This window comes from Centroberyx gerrardi, chromosome 8 (genome assembly GCF_048128805.1).
Source record: "Centroberyx gerrardi isolate f3 chromosome 8, fCenGer3.hap1.cur.20231027, whole genome shotgun sequence".
NCBI classification, from domain to species: Eukaryota; Metazoa; Chordata; class Actinopteri; order Beryciformes; family Berycidae; genus Centroberyx; species Centroberyx gerrardi.
The window spans coordinates 5,116,514-5,132,553 of record NC_136004.1 but is presented as its reverse complement, the minus strand read 5'-3'; the positions used below and the strand labels follow the sequence as shown (position 1 = coordinate 5,132,553).

The 16,040-nt window shown below is 43.7% G+C and overlaps 1 protein-coding gene across 1 annotated transcript in view; it reads right to left on the bottom strand.

Annotated features, from left to right (window-relative positions):
* abca2 (ATP-binding cassette, sub-family A (ABC1), member 2) overlaps nt 1-16,040 on the bottom strand; it is an 83,571-nt gene that overhangs the window by 17,766 nt on the left and 49,765 nt on the right. Inside the window, exons 10-28 of the mRNA XM_078285369.1 lie at nt 15,076-15,449; nt 14,488-14,647; nt 13,640-13,768; nt 13,255-13,422; nt 12,130-12,226; nt 10,549-10,722; nt 9,445-9,547; nt 9,177-9,291; nt 7,787-7,977; nt 7,214-7,364; nt 6,875-7,079; nt 6,599-6,763; nt 5,243-5,423; nt 4,858-5,070; nt 3,948-4,144; nt 3,236-3,409; nt 2,354-2,550; nt 841-961; nt 323-613 (exon numbers count right to left, since the gene is read on the bottom strand). Of these exons, the coding sequence (XP_078141495.1) occupies nt 323-613; nt 841-961; nt 2,354-2,550; nt 3,236-3,409; nt 3,948-4,144; nt 4,858-5,070; nt 5,243-5,423; nt 6,599-6,763; nt 6,875-7,079; nt 7,214-7,364; nt 7,787-7,977; nt 9,177-9,291; nt 9,445-9,547; nt 10,549-10,722; nt 12,130-12,226; nt 13,255-13,422; nt 13,640-13,768; nt 14,488-14,647; nt 15,076-15,449 (3,406 nt within the window). The remainder of the gene's footprint in view (nt 1-322; nt 614-840; nt 962-2,353; nt 2,551-3,235; nt 3,410-3,947; nt 4,145-4,857; nt 5,071-5,242; nt 5,424-6,598; nt 6,764-6,874; nt 7,080-7,213; nt 7,365-7,786; nt 7,978-9,176; nt 9,292-9,444; nt 9,548-10,548; nt 10,723-12,129; nt 12,227-13,254; nt 13,423-13,639; nt 13,769-14,487; nt 14,648-15,075; nt 15,450-16,040) is intronic.

The following is a 16,040-nucleotide window of genomic DNA, read 5'->3' as shown; positions in this document are numbered from 1 at the left end:
TGTTTAATGCCCCTCATTTGCTCAATTCTTATTTTATTTGCTCTGTGTCATTAGTATATTCCCAATTTCCCCACAGGGATAATTAAAGTTTCATCTAAGCTTATCTATTTTAAGTCTCAGAATATTTTTACTGTCATGTCATTGCGTCACTTGCTGTAACCTTATTGTCCGAGACAATCTGAGCAGTCAGGGCAAAATACAGAAATAGAAAAAGTATTAAATTTCTCCACTGTGCCACCCTAAAATCTCTTGGTCGCAGCTGTCATAATGCTCACAGACCGGGACTAAACGTCGTCTGACACAGCACATCTCGTTCTCTCACCCCTCAGGCTAGCGGAGTCGGATTCTTGCCCGTTGTCGAAGAGCGGACAGTAATCTCCGTAGAAGTCGGCGTAGAGCCCCCCCTCGTCTCCTCTCACCGAGCCAATGGACGAGGAGGACTTCAGGGACGACTGGCTCTGGCTCAGCCTGGAGCACATCATCAGGTTGCTCAGCTCCACCTCCGGCCTCTCGCTCTCCGCCGAGGGTCCGGTCTCGCCCTGAGGCCCCCCCAGGCCTCCCGCGCCCGCCGAGGGCTTCCCCACCGAGCTGCCCCCCGGGGAGTCCTTCATGTCTGCCGAGGGAGAAGGAAAGAGGACATTAGCATTTTAACTAGGAGCAAAATAACAAACTCATAAAAGTCTCAAGTCAGCACTTTAACTCGAGACAATGCACATCTTGCAGAAATCTGTTCTTGTTGAGAAAGTCATAACTAATTTATGAAACCTCCAAAACTTTGTGGAGGTGTTGAGCTGTAAGGAGAGACAGTGGGTGGGGGGGGTTGGGGGGGGGGGGTCTCACCGGCATCGCTGTTCTCAAGCGACTGGTCCTCCTCAGAGACTTTGAGGAAGACCTCCTCCAGGGTGGTATCCATCACCCCGAAGCTGGTCAGGGCCAGGCTGTCCAAGCTCTGCTCTAAAGCCTGGGGCAGATACAACAGAAGTGACCACCACTGTAGACTACATCAATCATTTCCCAAAGGCCTCAAGTTACACTCTCGAAACCGCTTTTTCAGATATTGAGCCAATTTATTTCTTGGCTATGTTGATGAAGGCAGTCTAGATGAAATATGTTCACTGTGATTGCTGGATGGAGACGCAACTCATTCATTCTCGTTCATTCTCCAGTTCTGTAGATGCCTGTTGCACCTCTGTCTTTCTTCAGGTTTTATGCGGGTCAGGTGGGCTGGCATCTTTGAGAGACTGTAGGATTTCCATTAGGTCCTCGTTGAACTACCATGTTTGAAATGTCTGTGGTAGTAACCTTTATAGACTAGCTGATGGACTGTAAGTTACTGCTTCTGCTGTCACTAGTTCCACTGCAGTGGTATTGTAAGACTGATTTTTCCGTTTCATATTTCTCTACAATTCAAATTGCTTGTGTGAAGATTCATCGCAAGTTCCCTAATTTCCTGATAAGGTAAGTCTTAATCCTTTGTTAGCAGATGTTAGCATAGCAGGCCTTGCTAAGTGTATGATAGCAGTAACATTAGTTATGTAGTGAGCTGTTAGTGATTTTATTTTATTTTTCATTGCAATATTTTTGTTATAATATATATTTAAATGGTCTAAATCCATACTTAAGAGCTAGATTAACCACTTTGAACAGCAGGACTACATATTCACTACTAAATATTCTGTTTATCCAACATACTGTATACACAAATCTTCTCATAATATGCATCATCCCAGATTCTGGACTAATCAATGTCAGTCTTCCATAAGATACAGGATATTGACAGTGGACCACACTCTCACTTCCTCCTTGATTTCATTTTCTGCATCAAGGAGTTTTCATTTGTTTTATTTCCCTCACTGGTCTTTTGAAGCATTTTGTTGCTTGAGGCACTATTTTGTTCTGCGTGTCATTTAAATTATATCTACTCCACTAGTGTCTTTGCTGATCATCTTAATATTTTGTTTGCTTTCCCTTTTGTTAGCTTTGAGGTAAAATCTGTTCGTATATCCTTAAGGTATATTTTTTTATCTCTCCTGGGCAAATCTGCATTTTATTCTTTTTTCCTCTTTATTTTCATTTATTGCTTACATTTCCATTTATTTTGTGAGGGACTTTTTAAATGTTTTGATAAGTGCAGTAGTAGCAGTAGTAGTAGTAGTAGTGGTAGCATTATTTGTATTATTGTATGTTATCACTGTGTTTCATCTATAGTTAAAAAGAGCAAAAAGAGCAAATACTAAGTTTATTCACTTCTTCATCCGCCCATCCATCCATTCACAACAGACAATAACCAACATGAGTCATGTGTATGAGTGTGTGTATGTGTGTGTGTGTGTGTGTGTGTGTGTGTATGTACCTGGAAGAGCCTCTCAAAGCAGCCCTTCTTCACGGCCTCGGAGGGCAGCACGTAGGACAGCTCGGTGTTGGAGTCGGACACCAGCAGGCAGGACGCCACGAACTGGCGGATAAACTGTGTGACCCGAGCCTCTGAGCAAGGCGACAGCGACGAGGACGGAGACAGAGACGAGGGAGGCTGCAGCTGGCTGCCCTGCTCTGGAGGACGAGAAAACACACAACATGATGGATGAGTGGAGGAGGGAAGGAGAGGAGAGGCTGAGGAAAAAAGGGGAGAGAGGGAAGAATGAGAAAGGGGAGTTAGAGACTTCATAATAAAAAAACCAAAAAAGGAAAACACAATGCTGGCTGTAAATGGCCAACGGCGAAAGTGGAGATAAATTGAGAAGGGTTTGGAGGCAATTCATCACCTTGAGAAAGAAGGGGAGGTGAGGGACGAAACGTCGGGAATAAGTTGAGACAGAAGTTTTATGTCGTAACAAATCACACACACACACACGCACACACACACAAACACAGTGATGTAGTGTTTAATAAAAAGGTGGGTAAACTATGACCTCTAGTAGGTGATCATCATACAGCCAAAAAAATGACCCTTTTCTCTCACTTATGATGGTGTATACTATGAATTTATGTCAGCGATGGGTAGACTGAGTTTAAGTGGGTTTATGCTCCACTACATCCCTGCACACACACACACACACACACACACACACACACACACACACACACACACACCAGTGTTTCCTTTACATTCTGTACATGGTAGGAACTGATCCTGGAATGGTTCCCAAGAACGAACCTGGGTCTCAAAACCAAAATTACTCTACAAAAAAATTCTACGGGAAAGACTGCACACAGGAACGCACACACACACACACACCTCGGCCCTCGCTCTGTTTCTTGACCAGCGTCAGTTTGTATCCGTCTCCGTAGGTGCTCTTGAGGAAGAGCGGCGAGCCACAGCACTTGAGTTTTCCATGGGAGATGATGGCGATGCGATCTCCAAGTAGGTCAGCTTCATCCATGTGGTGGGTGGACAGCAGAATGGTGCGGCCTGAAGAAAGGTAGAGCACACACACACACACACACACATACACTTAGTTTGTCTACACTGCAATTGCCTACTACTGAATATAGAAGCAGTTCATTAATTTTTATTCTGGCTATCTTCCCACTTCAGACAAGAAATCAAAACAGAAACCAAACAACTTAGTTGCATCAATTACCATAGTAATAAACTGCATCCATAATAAATCTTGCAGTCTTACAGGTAGTTTTCTTTTGAGTATTCAAATAAGTCTGACCCCAGGATGCATTGAAGAAAAAAGCAGAGGCATTCTTTGATGTGCAAAAGATCCTGTATTACTATGGGATATCCTTTCATAAATGAGATACCTCAGGTGAAAGCAGTTTTTCCAAAGTATGTATGGACAGTAATGGTAAAAGGCATTACTATCATTTGCATATAAAAGAGTGTCTTGGCTTTCTTTTCTTCAAAACAGACTCTACCCTTGACTCCACTGAGCACCTTTTTAAAAATAGTTAGTGGAGCATAATGCGAGGACGTCCTCTGGTATCCAGCCTCATCTCACCCTGTTTGTACTTGAGGATGAGGTCCCAGATGGCCCTGCGGGCGTAGGGGTCCACCCCCGCTGTGGGTTCGTCCAGGATGACGGCCCTGGAGCCGCCGACGAAGGCTATGGCCACAGACAGCTTCCTCTTCATCCCTCCGGACAGGGTCTGCACCAGGCTGTGGCGCTTGTTGGATAACTCCAGGTCAACAATCATCCTGGACACACACACACACACACACACACAAAAAGCAAAGTACTATAGTATATAGTAGTATATAGTAGCACTAGAATAGTATAATATAGCATAGTGTAGTGTACTGTAGTATAGTGTAGCGTAGTATAGTATAGTATAATATAGCATAGCATAGTATACATGGTATAATGTAGTATAGCATAATAGTATAGAGTATTGTGTCGTATAGTATAGCATTGTATAGTACTGTATAGTATAGTATAACATAGTATAGTGTAGTATAGCATAGTGTAGTATAGTATAGTATAGCATAGCATAGTATAGTGTAGTAGTATAGCATAGTATGGTATAGTGTATTGTAATATTGTATAGCATAGTATAGTGTAGGATAGGATAACATAGTATATTACAGTATACTATAGTGAAAAACAGTGTAGTACAGTATAGCACAATATAGTATAGCACAGCACAGTATAGTATAGGATAGGATAGTATAGTATAGTATAGCACAGTATAGTATAGTATAGCATAGTATATTATAGTATAGCATAGTATAGTATAGTATAGCACAGTACAGTATAGTATAGTATAGTATAGCATAGTATATTATAGTATAGCATAGTATAGTATAGTATAGCACAGTATAGTATAGTATAGTATAGTAGAGTATAGCACAGTATAGTATAGTATAGCACAGTATAGTATAGTTTTAAATGCAGTAAGCCTCCTACTGACTTGTCCATTTCCTTGCGTATGTCTTCTTCAGCCATGCCTTTGAGTCTGGAGTAGAACCACAGATGCTCCTCCACACTCAGCTTGTCAAACAGGACGTTATGCTGCGGACACATGCCCAGGTTCTGACGAATACGCTCCATCTCTGTACGGATGTCATGACCATATATGGTGGCTGAGCCGGAGGTGGGCGGGAACAGGCCCGTCAGAATGGACCTATGACAGGCCAGGGATAGGCAGTCAGTAGCATTAGTGGTGAAAGAGGGAATACAATACTTACAACTTTGGTGGGTATAACTGTAACTGTCTGTTTCTGCATGTTGCTAATAGGGTTAATATAAACACACACACACACACACACACACACACACACACTCCTCTCCCTCACATGGTGGTGGTCTTGCCAGCCCCGTTGTGTCCCAGGAAGGAAACCACCTGGTTCTCATGGAGGTTGAGGCTCAGTTTGTTGAGGGCCAGTTTACTGCCGGTCTTGTACACCTTGGTCAGTTTGTCTATACACACCACCAACGGCAAGTGGCTGGGCTCCTCCTCTATACCCCGCATCTCCTCTGGGGTTAGGAAGAGAAATTGGTGGTGTATAAACTACATTATAAAACATTATTCAAAAGTCATTATGAAGACAGAAAACACCTTTTAACTCTGTCCTTAGCTCTTATTCTATTTCTTTACCTAGCACTCGCTCTTACATGATTGTTCTATGGTCACAGGAATATTGTAAAGGCCCTGACCTTTGCACTCTTTGTTTGGCTGCATGTTTGGTGATTTAAGTATTGAAGCTTACACTATTGGTGTACTCATGGTAAGTCACTCTGGGTAAGAGAGTCAGAAAATGCAAAATGTAAAGCGGATAGTTCCAGTCCTCAGTTCTGATTGGCTGAGTCATGGTAAAAGCTTTTGTAAAATACCCGACAAACCCACCCAAATCACTACTCATTCTGGTACTTAAAAGAGATAATTTTGAAGTTATTATGACTTCTTTGGGGGGTATCATAACATTCTAGGTTGACTCTTATGCATTTTCTCCCTAATTTAACCAGCCAGGTTGACTTCTCATTGACAAACACTGAACGAGGGATTATTATACACTAGAAGCTTCCCAGTGCAACCACAGTCTTCCACTGTTGGCTGATGACGCTCTGCTGGACCCTACAACAGGTAACGCAACAAGACTCAAACTAATGCCCTCCTGTGCACCAGCTCACCTTCTCTGACCATTAGGCTCACCACCCACCCGACTTCTGATCTGGACTACACAGTTACAGACACAATGACAGAGTATTCAAATCATTGCAAGGGGGAAAAAAAAGGTATAATAACACAGACCAGCGACCCAATGTCATTACTCTAAGAGTCTAATTGCTCGGAGGTAACCAGGGATAAAAATGGAGATAGGCCTGCTGGGGCTGATTATGTGAATGGGTGATAAAGAGGACCATCAGAGAAAATAGGCGCAACACTCGCTCCATTAAAACACCATTTATTGATATATGGCCTATGATAAAGAGAGCTAAGGTGTGAGGTTCAATAATTTGAGATTCCCATCTTAAGACTGCAATAAAAGTGAGAAGTGAGAAAAGGCCCTCTAAGCTGTTAGTGTCAAATAGTAATAGCTTGTCATGCATCAGTCATTGCTCTACTTTGTCCTGAGAAATTTAGTAGATATGAGTGGGTTTGGAAGTTTTGGTGGCAACTCCATCAACTCCAGCCCGTCATTCATCCCTACCAGATCTTCTGTGGTCCATAGCACAAGCTTGATCCTCCTCCATGACGCTCAGCCTGGCAGCCCCGCCTCCACACCACGGCCAGTCCCACGTCTCCACACGCCCGCTGCCGGACCAATAGGACTTCTGCAGGGGGAAGTACCAGGGGCGGGGCAGCCCGTACATGCCTATGGGCGAAGAGATAGAAGGGAAGTGGAGGGGGAATATGTTTGTCCGAAAATATAAAAAATTGGAGAACAGGTGATTCGGGAAATTCAGAAGACAATGATCATTCATACCTGGATGCACGGCCTCTATATACCAGGTGAGCACGCCGTATACACTGGCGTCGATGATGAGCATCATCATGGACAGGCCCAGGTTAAAGTCATCACCCTCCACAGGCGACTGGCTGATGGTGCGCCACTGGATGCCAACGCCTGCTACCTCATACAGGGCAAAGTACTTTGACCCCAGGCCAAAGGCTGTGGTGGACATCAGAGACTGGAGGAGACAGGTGAACCCAGTACATATTAACAAAGACCAAAAGACAATTGGACTCCAAATGTGTCTTGGAAAGCTTCAGTATTTTTAATAGATCCAACTACAAAGGTGAGACAGAGGGGGAAAGGTCTTACAGCGATGCACTTCTCAAAGGCGGTGATCTTGTCATGGGCCACCTCCTCCCTAATGGCCACATACATGTAGGGCACGTAGCTGAGGAAGTAGATGATTCCACCGCAGGCTGATGCCAGCTTGGCCTTAGAGTAGATCACCGACACCAGGAAACTGAAAAGCAAAGGGAATACACAAGGTCATCGTAATCATTTTGCTTTTTAAAAAAAAAATCCATTTAGCATGAAAAAGCTCATATTTCCCAGGGTTCAAACCAGTAGCTCTCCAGTCAAAAGCTTTTCACCTATTCTTGCAAAACAGCACGAAAGTAAAATCAATTATGGTAATGTTTAAAAAAAAGTAGGTAACTTATGTCCTAGGTTGACAATATAACACCTTTACAGATTAGATGATAATGTAATGCAGTGTAGTGTAATGTGATATTTTATTGATCTCCATAGGGAAATTTTAGTTTTTCTTGCTAATTTTGTAAAGCTGCACTAGGCCCCAAATGGCAATAAGAGGTAACTGTTTAACCTGATTAAATATCTTCGTCAATATGATAACATTTACATCCTAATAATATGGCCACTCACCAGAACATGATGGTGGCCACTGCGTAGATGGTGAGGAAGAGCCAGATGATGAAGGGGTCGCTGTGGAGCAACACCCGGCCATACTTCAGGATGGCTGTCAGGGCCGTGACGGAGATGGAGAGCTGGACAAAGCCAGTGATGAACCACGCCACCCAGTGGACCGCGTTGTTCAGACCCATCATCTTCATCACCTGAGGTCGTGGCATGATGGGTTAAAGGTCAAATGTAAGTAAATCTAATGTAAGTCCAGTATTGAGCCCCTGTTGAAAACTGTTGATCTACTAGAGGCTTAGTTTACATAGTAATTTACTGGGTGGAAAACATTTTTTCACTCTTAAATTTATTGTCTGACAGGATGCAACAGCTAAATATTAATTTTCTACGCATTTCAAGACTGTAAAACATTAAATATGAATGTAAAATAACAGTATTTTGAATTATGATGGACCCAACATTTGTGAATGCACTCAACATACAATCAGGTTCAACTCAAATACATTTAGGATTGGGCGCAAACTTATTCAGCAGCAGCAGCCAACAGGTTCTATAAGAGCAAAACATCACAGCAGGAAAAGCATCCTGCTAACAGGCATTTTACCTGCAGGTGGCGTGAGAGAGTTGGGTGAGTGTGAGCGAGATGTTTGTGCTACAGGTTGTCAAAGATATGGAGGAGAGGGAGGTGTCGCTCTAATTGTACTGATAGTACAGCAGGCAGGAAGGAAGACGGACAGAAACACAGAGAGACAGAAAGAACAGACGAGGACGACAAACAGAAATGTGGGGAGACAGACAGACTGTGACAGACAAGTATGAAACTATGAGGTAATTGACAGACAGATAGATAGACTCGTAGGGTTCGACTGATATGGGTTTTTGAAGGTCCATACTGATAGTTTGTGCTGATATTCAATATTCAAGCTTGAAATTTGACCATTTTCATGCCAAAAAATCCCCAAAATGACAAGTATTCACTGTTTCCCTCTAGAATTTTAGTCTTGTCAGGATGGAAAAGCCTCTGAAACAGCATTCAGACCATCATGGGACACTAAAACTCTCCACTGAAAGCCAGACTAATGAAATTCTTTTAAGTGGTTACTAGCTCCTTAAGGCAGGGTGAGGCAGGTTTCACTGCAGGTTTTACAGACTGTTGAGTAAAATCCTCCCACACCACACTGGAATGATTTCTCTGGTCTGACATCTGATATAAAAATGCTACTAATAAAAGCATATTCACCAGCTGTGGTCAAGGAGGAACCTCCATCATATCAGCGGTGGACCACACTGACCGATATCTGATTTTTCATAAGTCTAACAATCAAGTTAGATAAGTCTTGAATCAGTCTAACCCTACAGACTGGTGGCAGACAGACAGGCAAATAGACAGTCTAACCTCTTTGAGCCGGTGTTCCTTCTCGGCCACAATGTGCTGAATCATCATGGCTACCGAGTAGACCCAGGAGATGACCATGCACAGAGGCATCATGTGCTCTATCACGAACAGAAAACTGCGGAATAAAACACAGGGTATCAGTTAATGACCAAGAAATAAATGCCATTTGGATCCAAATTCCCCATGGGGATGTGCCACACACTCAACTTAATGACCTATATAAGACCAAGATATGTTAGTATGACTAAATACAAAGCACATTTCTTACTCGTCTCTGGTGTAACAGGGGTAGGGGAACATCTGAACGTAGTTGCCGGGCTCCACCACATCGTGGCCCACGAACGTGTTAATGATGGCTCTCTCCATCATATCTGGGAGAGACGGAGAAAGAGAAAGAAAGAGAGTAGCAGAGAGAGAGTTAGAAAGTTTGACAAATCTGCTTTACATTTATATTTTATGTATTTTGTCCCCATGAAAGTCCCCATGAAATGAACTCCCATTACTTTTACATCCTAGAAAACAGTGTATCTTTAATGGTGACCTCATGCTGTACCGGTAGGCTTATAAATTCCAACCAATAAAGCCATCACAGATTTTTGAACAATCCTGCCTCTCCACCTCTCCCATCAAATCAAACTGCCTTTCTCTCCCCGACTGATATTCCATTGGTTTAGATTTAGGCTTTCCTGTTTCCCCAAAAACGATCAGGCATTACAGAGAAGTGCTACTTTCAATAGAGCAATAAAAGCAGGGGAGGAAAGGTAAAGTTTTTCCCTTCCGACCACCTATGACGACACGATAATGCAAGGTCCTCTAAACGCCAGTGAGAGAAATCTATTACGGCTTAAATCAAACTGTACTTTACATCTTCGTGAGCCTCGGCTGTCCCGGCGGCAGCCCCTCAGACTGTCCTGTCAGGTTCAATGTATCATCCCGGATCAACTTTATGTGTCAGATAAGCAGCTTCCCTAGTCGCTCCTGCCTCCTAAATAAAAGATGACTTGCAGTGTGAAAGTGCTTCATCTGCAGCTTGCATTGGCATCTTCACAGGTGCGCCCACTTCGGGATCACCGCGGTAAGCACTTTACTAGAATAAATCCTTTTCTTAATAAAACAAACTAAACAATGCATTTGACATGACAATTTCGCTCCCCTGCGGACCCGTGTTTGGCTCTTGATTTATAGCGGAGGCCGGTGCCATCTGCAGATCGCGCTGAAACAATGAGCCCACTTTAAAGAACTCTTCGACTTCCAACCGTGGCAGGGGTGCGACGAATTAAACACACCCTGTATACATTATGTATTAAATCCCTATTCAAGCCTATGAATACATTTGCGAACGCTCAAGCAGCGGTGGATTCCGGTCACGCACCTTGGATCCAGACGAAACCGTAGAGGAAGTAGAATTTGCCTCCGGTGTTTGGCCCCGGGCGCCAGTAGGCCCGGCGGATTTCGTTGGTCTTCTCTGTGAAGCTGGAGTTTTGTCTGATTTTGTACAGGACATGGGGTGGCAGGGAGCCATCTCTGTTGGTCTGGAAAATCACACCTAAGAAGAAAGATGAACACCAGTTCAGCGGTGTGCTGGCAGTTCAACAAGCCAAGAAGCACAGCATGTGCTTGCAAGTTCTTCATAGGTTCATAGACATGAAGTACTCGCAGGTACTGCATAGGTTCGAAGCCCCTGTATGTTCTATCTATCTCATCCATAATTCTGGTGCTTTTGGTTTTATACAGTCTAAAAAATGTCAGCTCAGACACCATGTCATTGCACTTCATGATCTAATAGCAATTTGACATGTGTCTTTCAAGTACAATTTTCGTATGTGTGATCCTAGCACAAATCAAACCTCTAGCTTTGGCTGTGTAAAGAGTAACTCCACACTAAAACACTTTTTTTGAGTTGTAAACTGGCATTTAGTACGATGTAGTTATTGAAAAAGAAATATAATTCTATACACTGTCTACACTTGCATGATGCTTTATTGCGACATTTCGGTCATAGGACCTTCATCAGGCAAAGATTCAAAGATCAGGCTTTTGTCCTACGCACCTATCACTAAAATAATTGTAGGTGTGCTAAAAAGTTCCTTTTTCCTTCGTACTATGTAGTTATGAAATACAACAATGGCGGTCCTATTGTCAACATTTGAGCGCTAATGTGCCGGTGCCGTATTTATCTCACTAAACCTGGCTCAGTTCGCCCTCCAGTGGTTAAAATGAGCAGCCAATGTTCATTTGAAGATGCAGCCTTGTTCAAGGACAATTGTCCTAAGATATGTCACTTGGTAAAAAACCAACCACCTCAGCTTATCAGCGCATGCACATGCCCACCAACACCAACTTGGACCAACCCCAAACCCCCCTCCTCTCCCCCACTCTTCATGCCCACTGTCTTGCATATTTTAAACTGGGTGCAGAATTCCTCTTTAGGCTGTTTGTCCACTGGGAACCTCACTTTACAGCAAAGACTTCTTTTTCCTCATTAGCGGGTGTTCAAAAAGTCAGGAATCATAGGGATAACAGTATTTTTTTTCTTGTTGCACTTATTTTCCCTGCATACACTAGTTGTCCGGATAGCCGAGTGGTCTAAGATACCAGGGTTTTTGGTCTCTGAAAGGAGGTTTGGGTTTGAATTCCTCTTCTTCCCGTTTCCCTATGATTCCAGACTTTTCGGACAACCTGTATTTTAACTAGAAAGGACGCACTGTTGTGCTTTCCCGACAGCGCTGAAAGCTTAGTGTGTTTCTAGCACTCAGATCAACGAGCACTAGAAGTGGAATACTTCAACATTTGGCAAGAGTGCTTCAAACAGGCTTTCATTAGTCACATAGCAACAACAAGAGCCACAACCGGCACTTCCCACATGCATCTGTTTCACCATGAACCGAGCAACCCGGGACCGCAAGATGATAACGAAGTTGTAAGGCAGATTAGCTTTGCGGTGGGAACTCACTGGCAAACACAGACACGTTGTCCTGGTAGGCTTGGTTCAGGGTGTAGTTGACGATGCTGTCCTCGTCAGGAAAGCCCTTGAAGATGTCCACGCTGACCTAGAGGCCCGGGGGGGGAAAGACAGAAATAATCCTCCACAGTGGAAAAAGACTTCTTAGGAATAGGACAACTATTCTTAGAGCTGAGCATCATGCACAAAGACGCAGAACTCATATTACTGCAGGGTGGCTGTTTGCGCTTCAATCAATAGGATAGTGTTTCTTTTGCTTTTTCCTGTCTCCAAACTGTGTCTCTGTGCAGGTCAGCAGATACCTATGAGGAGTGCAATGACCTTGGCCAATGAGACTTTATGGCGACTGTTACCTTTGATTTAGACATCGATCATTGATAGGTCTAAAGCCATTATTATATCAACTACTGACATGATTTCCAACTACTAATATGATTTCCATGCTACTTCTGACGACTCATATGTCCACAAAATTCTCTTTGTGTGATGGTGTCTGTTTTGTGTTGTGTGCTATACACCTGTAGTATTGATGTTGCTCATTCCTATGATGTCTATTTCATTGACTTTGCATGGTCATGCATCCACAGGATTGGTTATCGATTAGAGTTCAACCGATATGGGGTTTTGATGGCCGATACTGACACTGATGTTTTTGGATTGAAACTGATTGATATTTTGTGACGATATTCAAAAAATGTAAATTTGACCATTTTTATGCCAAAAAACAACATTCTGTATTCTGTTTTTCCCCTAGAATTTTACTTTTGGCAGAGTGGAAAAAAGCTCTGAAACAGCATTTTGACCATGGGACACTAAAACTCCCCAAATAAGAATAAGATGCATACTCTGATCAAAATGAAGATCTTCCCATAGACAACCAGTGTAGTATTGATCAATCATACAATAAATATGTAATCAATCAAACTGAGGTGGACATATCATATCAATCATGTCAGGTGGACGACACAAAACAATATTGGCCCAGTATATCAGCGAATCAATATATCTGTCCAACCTTACTATCTACAGTACATATCCCTTATAGAGGGATGACCTCAGTACTAAACCTCGTACTGTAGCTCTGACCATTTGGCCCTACATCTACACCACACAGACCTTTGACATGAAGTGCGTCCAGCCGCAGGCGGCGTTGTCTATGGTGTCCAGCTGTTCCAGCAGGGTGGAGGTGTTGGGAAGGGTGTAGTTTCCCTCCAACAGACCCTGCATCAACTCACTGTCTGTCGCATTCAGGAGCTCCGGGTGTCGGCGAAGCTCCGAGGACAACTGGAGGAGGGGAAGAGAAAGAGTTAACGCTCAGAAGTCTGTGGGATGACAGCAGCCTAATGCGCACCATTAGCTCGGGTGTAAGTACTTCAAATATGTGACTCACAGCGCTGTGGGTTTAATGGGAAAACATTGATGCAGAGATGGGAAATATGGGAATTATTTTCCATCCGGATATTACCGTTAATATTAGAGGGTCTGCTTTATTGGAGCATACCTGCTGTAGCCATGCTAGCTGGTTGTGCAGCCTGCCCTCCTCCAGAAACGTCCTGAGCTGGGCAGAGATGTTGAGCCAGACCCGGGCGTAGTGAGTCACGTTCCCCACAAACGCAAACGTCTCATTTGCCTGAGAACAATTACAGAGAATAAACACCTGTTATTTTATTTTTTTCCTATTTTTTTAATAGTTTTTATTCATTCAGCCACTCCAAATTGTTCACTCCCTTTTTTAACATACTCTTTCCCACACCTCCTCCCTCCATCTCTTGCCCTCCCACTCATTGCTCTCTCTACGGTCTTCAGCCCACTTGCTAAGATAACAGATCTGCGGAGCTACTGCCAATAGCCGGCCTGTGGTAACTATCTGAACTCACAGAGAATCAATAGGCGGATGTGCTAACGTTGTGGTGTACTTAGACCTCTAGGGAGAGGGGCCAGCATTAGAAGCTATAGGGCCAGATTAATCAGGTGGCTTCATGTGGATCCCCCTCGCCGCTGGTGTACAGTGTGTGATTAATGTCTTGCGTGTGGGATACAAATGATGAAACCATTTCTACAGAATATAGTTTGTTCTATGGGCCCCCAATAATTCATATCATGAGTCTCTGGTGCGAGATGCAGCATCCATCAGTGAAAATGAAACTGCACATGCAGCGTTATCAAGAGTAAACTCTTAATATCAGGGAACAAATCAACAACAGAGGATCAAAGAACTTTCCAGGCATAGTTTTGCAATCCATCTACTCTGAACATACTTATTAAGAGCTAGTGAGTGTAATACAAACAACTCAGCCCGTACGCCTACACCAAGCAACAACTACACTGAGGACAGCATCATCTACTTGCCTTCTGAATCACTTTATCCACCTGGGAGCCGATGGGGGAGTAGAGGATCTTGGGATTTGTAGTCATCAAATGCACCAGCAAGCCCAGATTCCTCTGCTCTTTGCTGGTGAAGCCCAGCGAACTCATATTCCCCTGCTTCAGAGCCTCTGGCTCAATGATCCTGCAAGAGCAGTCAGTCATGGACCACTGGTTAACAGCCTCTCACTTTACAGCCCATATTCTTCCTCTCTGCAGAGGATCTATCTGCCACCTCCCAGTCCTCGTGAACTTCATCTACAGTTTATATGACATCTGTTGCGTCACCTGGCGATTAAAATGAGGAAAACAAAACAAAAAAACAAGAATCCTCCTCATAAAGCACAGCTTCTCTCTGTGCTGCAATGACTTTATCATCAAATAAAGAATTCTCCCTATGTGTTTGGCAATTTGTGTTCTTGCCTGACGTAATATCTAACGGCTGAAGTACGATTCCAACACAAAAGAAGACAGAGGACGGTTAAAGATACCGGATGTTTACTTGAACATTCTCCACAAGGACACAAGTATCAATTTTCTGGATTTGATAATCACCTCCTCTGGTTCACCCACCTGTTGTTCCCGCACAAGATCGGCTGCAGCCCCGCCCAAAGTTGCACAAAAGCCGAGAACTGCGAACGGGGGTTCTCTGCTTCTTCCTTCCCTCCTCCTCCACCACCTCCACCCTCGGCCCCTTCGTCCCCCTCCTCTCCGGGGATGTCCGTCGTGTTGGGGCCCCAGGTGGTGGCGTTCAGGGGCCAGGAGGTCATGTTGGCTGGGGAAGGGGCGGCTCGACCGGCGCAGGCCCCCTTGGGCAGCAGGCGGGCCAGGCCGGACAGGAGGTCCACGTCCTTGAGGAGCCGCTCCACATCGGCCAGGTCCTTCAGCAAGGCCCCGAGGTGGGACTGGGAGAGAGGAACTGAGGAGTTGGCCTGCTCCAGATGAAGCTGGAGGGAGGTGGGCAGAGGAGGGGAAAGGAGGAGAGGCAGAAGAAGAGAGACAGTGAGGAAATACGCCCCACTACGAACTCACAGACTCCTAGTATTCGTCTGATTGTGAGTTGAATGAGTAAAATGAACTTTAAAGATACAGTCCGTGATTTATTTGACCATCTATTTTGGGGTATATTCACACATGTTCTTGAAACTTACATTTGTGGATGGACATTTGTGGATTTGTTGTTTTGGGACTTTCAGGTTTTCTTTTAGTTTACAAAGACTACCAATGTACAACAAGCCTTTTACAGTTTAAAGTATACATTTTCAAAATTCATGTTTAGCCATCACCTACTCAATCTGAGTGAAAATTAAAAAACTGACAATGAAAAAAAAATCCCCAACATTTTGATTTTCGGTAGTGGGGCAATCCCTTTTGTTTAAAGTTGATTATAGATTGGGCCTTTTATTATGTTCATCAACAGTTCAAAGTGACCAGAACAAGGAAATCAAATGTTTTTGAAAGAATTTCCAATTTAACTTAACCAGTTAAAAACTTTGCAAGTCGAAATTGCATGCATTATCTTAAAAATGAAATCATAA